The sequence below is a fragment of the Arabidopsis lyrata genome (genome assembly GCF_000004255.2).
Source record: "Arabidopsis lyrata subsp. lyrata unplaced genomic scaffold ARALYscaffold_1, whole genome shotgun sequence".
Lineage (NCBI taxonomy): Eukaryota > Viridiplantae > Streptophyta > Magnoliopsida > Brassicales > Brassicaceae > Arabidopsis > Arabidopsis lyrata.
Window position 1 is genome coordinate 12,696,775 of NW_003302555.1, and position 8,896 is coordinate 12,705,670.

Sequence of the window (8,896 nt, forward strand, 5' to 3'; positions counted from 1 at the left end):
TATGATCTTGTTGTTGGACCGGACGTGGTAGAATCCCGTGTTGATCAATTGTCCTCCCATGTTAATTCTGTCCACGCTTATTTGCATATATATCCAAGCTCTCGTTGTTGATCCCTGTGGAAGTCGAAACTTAACACAATCGAGATTTGTCTAGGGTTTTATTTTAAAGATACGAAATGTAAGAATTCTCAAAGAACAACAGAACAAGTAGTAACCAATGATGGTATTCTTGATATTATTGATAAAAGAGTAACTTTGATCGTAAGAAAGAAAAGTGTTTTTGCTTTAGAGCTTTGTGTAGTCTAAAGTTTAGAGAGCTATTGCTTGTCCCTTCTGTGAGAGCCTTGAGTCTTCTTATATAGGGATGGTAAACCGCCTCTCCAGCGATATTCTCGGAAGATTTCCATTTATCTTGAAGTCGGCTTAGAATATCGCGGATTATGATACTTTCTTTATTCTTTGGAGTTTTCTGGAAGGTTTCCCGATTTGAGCCGATCCTTTGAGATTCTCTCTTATCATTTCCGAGCATTTCGGAAATGATCCTTCTTTCTCGGAAATGCTGTTATGATCCTTTAAGTGATTTATTCACTAAGTCTTTGTTCGGGAACACTCCTCCTCGGGTACCTTTGAGATTACGCCTCGGGTAACATGGTGTATTCGTCTTGAGTGGACCCGAGGCCTTTCGTCTCGGGTAATTTCGTGGATTGCTCGGGATGTCTTGGAGGATTAGCTCGGGGATGATTTGGAGACCTGGCTCGGGATGGCTTGGTGCATCCGGCTCGGGGTAAGTTGGATGTGCGACCTTCGATCCGAGCCGAGGTGCAAAATAGGGCACCCCGAACCGATTGGCAGGGGAGTGTATCCCGAACCGACGGGTAGGGCACCCGAACCGACTGACGGGATACCCGAGCTGTCGGACAGGATACCGAGCCGTTGAACAGGGTATACCGAACAGATTTGGTAAGATACCCCGAACTGAATAGGAAGATGACCCGAGGTGTGATGTTTGGCTCGGGCTCAAAGGCTGGGTGAAACCCGAGCCCAACAATCCCAAGGTGTCGAGCTCACTCATTTGGTTTATCCACCAACTTGTGCATTGGATCATATAATAAAAACGAAAGGAGGACTAGTTGTCTGGTGTATAGACGTTGATGGTTGTTGTCTTGTAAAAGAATCAAAGTTCGTGGAGAACGACGCAATGACTCAAACCACAATAGTCTTTGCTCGTTGTTTCTTTCTTCTTATCTTTTTGACTTTCAACATCATATCATCAATTGTGTTGGCAATGGACAAATTATTCTCATTTTGGTATGTGGCTTTTTAATTTGTTATGAGTCATTTATAATATTTTTCTTTTGACAACTTTAATTAATTAATTACCAAAAAGGCGAGTTTTATTTACAATAAGTGAAAATAAGCTTGAGAAAAAACCAAAAATAAATTAAATTATCAAACTCATCTGGCTTGAAATCACATTTGGTCTAATGGTATGTATCGCTTTGGGTGCCCAAGGTCTCGAGCGATCACTCATTTGGTTTATCCACCAACTTGAGCATTGGATTTGGAACTCTTGTTCATTTTCAAGTAACTAGCTAGGTTGTAGAGTGATTAGCAATTATTTGTGTAGCTGTAATCATGAAGAGCAAAAAATAATCTTGTTGTGACACACATAGGCCTGAGCAAAAAACCCGGACCCGATACCCGAACCGATACCCGGACCAATACTCGGACCGAAAAAATCAGGTTGGGGCGGGTTAGGGTATTAGAAAATTAGTTTATTGGATAGAGTATTGGATTACCCGTGGATATCGGGTCGGGTCGGGTATTACCCGTTACCCATTTAGGGTACCCACAAACCCGAAGCAATACACATATGTTTATATGTATATAGATAATTAGATATATAGTCTTATATAGTTATATACTTATATGTATGTCCTAGGTTTTAGGTTTTGTGACTTTTGTCGTTTGAGTTTCCTTCAGGCCTACCCTCATATATCGGCAATCGGCTTCTCGAATCACATCACTCATCAGTTATGCATCACCGGATCTTGTTCTATGTTTTTCTTTTTCGAATAATCGGATTTATGTGATTTTGGATTGGAATCTACTCTTAACCCTTAAAGAGTTAAGTAGTCATCTTTGTTATTTTGGATTGGATTTAGTATTTAGATGTCATGTTTGATGTTCTATTCTCTTTATTTGATCATTTGAGTATGTAAAGTGATTTTAAACTTCGGGTATTACCCAAACCGACCCGAACCCGACAATACCCGAACCGAACCGGAACCGAAACCATAGGAATACCCGAATGGACCATAAATTCATTACCCATTCAACCCGAACCCGAACAGGTTTTATCCGAACCCGAACGGGTTACCCATATGCCCAGGCCACACACATATAAGATGTTTTGTGATTACTTGTCAAAAGAGAATTATATTGCTCCTCTAGCTCGCTAGCTAGGATTAATCTAAAGAAGATATGCACTTAATAAATGATAATGAAGTTGTGTATACTGTAGAAATCTCATTGATTTGCACATATGAACGAAGAAGGTCAGAGCTTGGGGACATAATGGGCGTCCTTCCATGAACGCCTGCACTCAACATGGGGGCTCCACCTGCTGTTGACACGGGAGGCTTTGTAGCGTTTCCAGTCACGAAGAACAAGACTGAGATCAGATATCTTAGCAGGGATGTGGCGGCAACAGTTGGCGTGGACGGTGGTGACAGCGCCCATGTTGGGGCTGTCTTGGCAGAAGCCACTGAACTCGGTCGTACTGAGGAAGCCAACAGTAAGGCCTAGCTGGTTGAAGTAGCCGGAGTCTAGGAGAGTCTTGAGGACGTCTTGTTCCTTCGTCCCCGTCGAGTTGAGCCTCATGTCGTACCATTTTTGGAAGAGGGAGATGGTCTTGTTGTTCGACCGGACGTGGTAGAATCCCGTGTTGATCAACTGTCCTCTCACGTTAATTCTGTCCACGCTTATATGCATATCCAAGCTTACGTTTAGCCGGGACAAGGGGCTCCTTAGCCACATCACGTCCGTATCCTGACATTGTATACTTGTTGAGCAACAGATTAAGTTATGTTCCAAAATAGAGGGACGGACCTAACCGTGAAAATAAGATGGTAGCCGCGGCTGAGGACGTCTAGGAGCAAGCGAGTCCTCCTCCACATCATCTCAATGAAATCTTTTGACATGTATACTTTCTCTCCCTCCAAGTCAACCCCTTGCGTATCCAACTTGTAGCAGTGGAGCCTCCTGAAGAGGCAGCGATCGTAGGCCGTCTGATCTGCTGCCACTACCATCAGATGGTTAAGAAGCGGCCGAGTCCCCTCTCCTTCCCAAAAACTCTCCAAAAACAGATCCAACATTGTCCTCCCTCCTCCATCCTCCTCCACGTAAGCTTTGTTCACCATTGCTATTATCACCGTCTTGTTGTAACCTATCGCTGCCCTGTCCAGCACCGCCTCTAGCTCGTCCACCGGATACTCTATCAATCTCTGTCACCACTTCAATATATTTCAAATCTTCCTATATATGTACTCTAGAATTCCAACTATATTATATGAATACTTACAGTGTTGACATTTTGTAGGAGATCGGAGATAGGATCAGAAGCTGAACGTGATGAGAAACAGATATATAAGGCGCCGGCAAAGAGAAGAGAAACGGCCAGGGCGAGACTGCCGGAGGAGTTACTGAAGGAAGGCATATGTTTAATGTTTTTGGTTTGTTCGGATTATTAGGAGACTCACCTTTATTTCATGTGTCCTGTTTTTACTCTTTTGATTCACACACAACAATTTAATCCTATATTTATATAACCGGATTTGGATGTAACACCAATTTAATGTGAATATCACAAACGTTTTTAAGGTTCCTTCTCACGTACGTCACACATGAATCATCTTTTTCTTCTAGGGTTTTTGGGTTTACGTTTTTGTACTTCTACTTTAATGTCTCACGATTATCATCAAGCTAACATAATTTTCTATTTCTCTTGACTATCTATATTTGTTACAAACTTACAATATTACAACACCTTTTTTTAATTTTATCTTTAAAATAAACTTTTTTAACCCTCTACATCATCTTTTCGGTTTTCAACATACTTAATTTTTATCATCTACAATGATTTTGTTTAATAAAATTAAAACACCGTAAGATGTATATAATTTTATAAAATAATTGAAAAGTGTAGTAAAAATACCGTGTTTTTTTTCTGTATCCAAAAAAATGAAACAAATTTCTATTTACAGAATATAAAAAATGATAAATTTTGATAGAAAAATTATATATATAATTTATAATAGTTATGAAATAATTGATGTTAAATAATTGAGATGAAAAAAAATAAAAAAATCTGAGCGACCAACACTGCATTTCATGTGTTCCAAATAAAAATCAACTCTTGCTTCTTTTCTTTTACCCAATGAAAATTTGCCAAATGTAAAAAAAAAAAAGGCTCCTCCACAAATTTATTATTTTTCAACAACAATTTTGTCACATCATCTTTTATTTTACTTTTAACATACGAGTACAAAATATTAACGGTTGATAACAAATTTCAACACTTGAAAAAATTGTCATTGTAAGTAGTTTTAGAGAATCTTATAAATACTTTACCAATCCATGCTCATCTCTTGTTGATAGCCACGATTGCGCAATGACCAATTGGTTCAACTAATTATCAAGTTGTCTATGAGTATGGAATGGTAATACCCTAGATAGTTTTTCCGTAATCATTTCACAATTGTAAATTTAACATAATATGTAAATTAAAGTGTAATCAACATGATATGTAATTAAAATTTTGAAATATCTACATCAAGAAGCATAACAATTCCCCATCAAGACTTTCAGAAATCAAGTGCTGAAGTTTCACCCAAAAAAGTGGATCCACAAATTACCTTTCTTTCACATCCGATGACTCACACTGGCTGTACAGAAAACAGTTTTGTATGCTACATCATTTGATTTCCACAAAATACAAGAGAAATCATGTATTTAAGTTTTACATCAACAACAAAGCTTTTGGTCTACTGGTATGATATTTCTTACTTTGGGTGCACCAGTTCTCTCTCTCATTTGGTTTATCCACCAACTTGTGCATTGGATTTGGAACTCTCGTCTTCTATGTGCTGATCATTTTCAAGTAGCTAGCAATTATTCGTGTAGCTGGAACTAAGTGCGAAAAACAATCTTGTTGTAACACAGATATCAGATGTTTTGTAATTACTTGTCAAAAGAGATTTGCTCCTCTAGCTCGCTAGCTAGGATTAATCTAAAGAAGATATGTACTTAATAAAAGATAATGGAGTTGTGTATACTTTAGAAATCTCATTATATAATTTGCATCTATGAACGAAGAAGGTCAGAGCTTGGGGATCTTGGGGATGTAGTGTGCCTCACTCCATGAACGCCTGCACTCAACATGGGGGCTCCACTTGCTGTTGACACGGGAGGCTTTGTAGTGTTTCCAGTCATGAAGAACAAGAGTGAGATCAGATATCTTAGCAGGGATGTAGCGGCAACAGTTGGCGTGGACGGTGGTGACAACGCCCATGTCAGGGCTGTCTTGGCAGAAGCCACTGAATTCGGTAGTGTTGAGGAAGCCAACGTTGAGGCCAAGCTGGTCAAAGAAGCCGGAGTCGAGGAGCTGCTTAAGGACGTCTTGTTCCTTCATGCCCGTCGACTTGAGCCTCATGTCGTACCATTTCTGGAAGAGGGAGATGGTCTTGTTGTTGGACCGGACGTGGTAGAATCCCGTGTTGATCAGGTGTCCTCCCACGCCAATACTGTCCACACTTATCTGCATATCCAAGCTCTCGTTGTTGCTTAGCCGGGAAAAAGGGCTCCTTAGCCACATCACGTCCGTATCCTGACATACATATATACACTACTTGTTGAGAAACAAATTAAGTGTTTAACTATATGTTCCAAATAAGAGGGACGGACCTAACCGTGAAAATAAGATTGTAGCCGCGGCTGAGGACGTCTAGGAGCAAGCGAGTCCTCCTCCACATCATCTCAATGAAATCTTTTGACATGTATACTTTCTCTCCCTCCAAGTCAACCCCTTGCGTATCCATCTTGTAGCAGTGGAGCCTCCTGAAGAGGCAGCGATCGTAGGCCGTCTGATCTGCTGCCACTACCATCAGATGGTTAAGAAGCGGCCGAGTCCCCTCTCCTTCCCAAAAACTCTCCAAAAACAGATCCATCATCGTCCTCCCTCCTCCAACCTCGTCTACGTAAGCTTTGTTCACCATTGTTATTATCACCGTCTTGTTGTTTCCCGTCGCTGCCTGGTCTAGGACCGCCTCTAGCTCGTCCACCGGATACTCTGTCCATCTCTGTCACCACTTCAAAATATTTAAAATCTTCCTATATATATCTACCCTAGAATTCCAAATATATTATATGAATCAACTTACAGTGTCTACATTGTGTAGGCCATCGGAGATAGGGTCAGAAGCTGAACGTGATGAGAAACAGATATATAAGGCGCCGGCAAAGAGAAGAGAAACGGCCAGGGCGAGACTACCGGAGGAGTTATTGTAGGAAGGCATATGTTATTAGTTTGTTAGGATTATTAGGAGACTCACCTCTAACTCATGTGCCCTATTTTCTCTCTTTTGATTCGCACACAACAGTTTAACCCTATATTTATATAACCGGATTTGGATGTAACACCAAACTCAAGCCATCCCAATTTAATGTTATCACTGCCGTTTTTAAGAGACGGGAAAAAATAAAAATATCACTGACGTTTTTAAGGTTCCTTCTCGATTACGTCACACACGAATCATAATCTTTTGTTCTAGGGTTTTTGTGTTTTACGTATTTGTATTTCTACTTTAATGTCTCCGGATTTTTATCACGCCAATGTAATATTTTATCTCCCTTAGAAAATCTTATAAATATTTTTTCAATATTTACTTTTATATCTTATGGACTAAATTTCAGGTAACAAAATTTTACATATAAATTTGAATTTTAGATATTTTATTGATCTTTTATAGATAAACATTCAGCAATTCAAGATTTTGTGGTTTTGTGTAATGTTTCAACAACTATTAGAAATTACAGACAAATCACATTCACTGTAAGCCCTCAAAGTCAACTAATAGTACTAGACATAAATTTAGGCTAGTAAAGCCAAACCTATAGAGATAGATTAAATCCATATTAATATAAGTTAGGCGACAAGAAATCAATTGCCAATGGACTTTTATTGGGGATTCTATATGATCTTAACAAAAGTAGTCAATAACCAAGAATTTGGTATAGCTCTATGGTCAAATCACATGTTTCCAGAACTTTAACATACCTTTGCTTACATGCCCGATGAGGCAATGACGTCGCTGTGAATTATCAATGAGCTTCAGATTTCAACAATTGAACATTAATCATTTACCAAATTTAAGCATGAGCAGATTAGAAACAACACTACTTGCTCTTAAACGATGATTTTAACGTTTCAACAAACAAAGGACCAGATCGTTACCATTTTTAAGTGAAAGGTATCAATGAGTTGGGCATGTGGTCCGGCGTTTAGGTCTACGACTTCAGCTCCTGGAATTCTTGGAATGATTTTCGAGATTACTAAAGGACTTGGTGTAACACCAAAGTTTCGCTTTCACATCCAAAGACTTGATCTCTTCAATCAGACAACACCTCCCCTCTGCAGCTTCAACTAGTATACATTTCGTACTTCAGCCTCCTTTTTAAAGAAAGTCTAGAAGACCACAAAATTTTTTGAAACAGATTGCATAAACAACAGCGCATTTGGTCTAGTGGTATGATTCTCGCTTAGGGTGCGAGAGGTCCCGAGTTCAATTCTCGGAATGCCCCATTTGACTTTTTGTAAAACAATGTTCTAAATATCAGCTAACAGTTCATCAATATTAAATATAGACAATCCACCTTTACTATTAAGCCCTGAAAGTCAACTAACAGAACTGATCTAAAACATCATTTCTTTCTTAAGATAATCAAAACAAGAAAGCATTCTAATATCAGATTCAAATATATAAGTTAAAGAATAGCTTGAACTTACTGTATGTTGCCAGCTTCATCACGAATAGAACCTTCAAAAGGTAAACAATCCCCCAAGAGTATATTTCCTGTACTAACGGAGTGAAGCATGAATTCTCTTTTCCTCAGGATTACACAACAACACAATTCTTCAATGGGAACTAATTCAAAAACAGGGCATTTGGTCTAGTGGTATGATTCTCGATTAGGGTGCGAGAGGTCCCAAGTTAAAAATTCTCGGAATGCCCAATTTGACTTTTTGTAAATCATCTGTTCTAAATGCCAGCTTCCTTAGAAAATCAGTCCTATATATCATTCACAGATAAACTAACTGCAGACCATAAGTTTTTCTTCCAATTTAGCAAGAGAAGAGCAAAAAACAAAAAAGTTCCTTAAAGTTTCATTTTATTAAGTGCATAATGCAAAGAAAAAGAACATACCGAAATTTCACGTCCAATAATCTATGTCTTTTTAATCAGTAAAATTCATTCAGCAAAGACAAACATGTTCGTATGCTGCCAGAGATTGAGCTGCAGAAGCACAAAAATCCTTAATAAGCATCTAATAAAAAAGCAAAGGTAGCAAATATTCTCGTAAAGTAAAAAACAGAATGCAAGTAGAATGCGTTAACATAACAAGATATAAAAACAGGGCATTTGGTCTAGTGGTATGATTCTCGCTTTGGGTGCGAGAGGTCCCGAGTTCGATTCTCGGAATGCCCCATTGACTTTTTGTAAAACAAACGTTCTAAATGGCAGCTAACATTTCATCTATTAAATTACAGACTGTCAACCTTAACTATTAAGCCCTGAAAGTCAACTGACAGAACTAGATCTAAAACATACTTTCTCTC

At 38.8% G+C, this 8,896-nt stretch overlaps 2 protein-coding genes and 1 non-coding gene across 13 annotated transcripts in view; 1 reads left to right on the top strand and 2 right to left on the bottom strand.

The window, feature by feature from the left end:
- Positions 1 to 2,402: 2,402 nt before the first annotated feature.
- LOC110224369 (uncharacterized protein At1g28695) lies at positions 2,403 to 3,796 on the bottom strand. The gene is made up of 3 exons (XM_021010351.1): positions 3,584 to 3,796; positions 3,117 to 3,506; positions 2,403 to 3,051 (listed from the first exon to the last, which is right to left on the bottom strand). Exons 1-3 carry the CDS (start codon positions 3,716 to 3,718, stop codon positions 2,560 to 2,562), a joined length of 1,017 nt encoding a protein of 338 aa, XP_020866010.1. The 5' UTR covers positions 3,719 to 3,796; the 3' UTR covers positions 2,403 to 2,559.
- A 1,376-nt stretch (positions 3,797 to 5,172) lies between these two features.
- The window catches only part of LOC110225118 (uncharacterized protein At1g28695-like), a 7,865-nt gene continuing 4,141 nt past the window's right edge, over positions 5,173 to 8,896 (bottom strand). For 7 of the 11 annotated variants that reach the window (XM_021013979.1, XM_021013975.1, XM_021013977.1 and 4 more), the window contains exons 8-12: positions 8,484 to 8,573; positions 8,066 to 8,132; positions 6,441 to 7,702; positions 5,970 to 6,359; positions 5,173 to 5,887 (exon numbers count right to left, since the gene is read on the bottom strand). In XM_021013979.1, the coding sequence (XP_020869638.1) occupies positions 5,381 to 5,887; positions 5,970 to 6,359; positions 6,441 to 6,575 (1,032 nt within the window). In that variant the 5' untranslated portion in view covers positions 6,576 to 7,702; positions 8,066 to 8,132; positions 8,484 to 8,573 and the 3' untranslated portion in view covers positions 5,173 to 5,380. The remainder of the gene's footprint in view (positions 5,888 to 5,969; positions 6,360 to 6,440; positions 7,703 to 8,065; positions 8,133 to 8,483; positions 8,574 to 8,896) is intronic. The other 4 variants (XM_021013981.1, XM_021013980.1, XM_021013978.1 and 1 more) reach the window with 4 other exon arrangements.
- Positions 7,789 to 7,860, top strand: TRNAP-AGG. Its single transcript has one exon. It is a non-coding gene; the product is annotated as a tRNA-Pro (tRNA).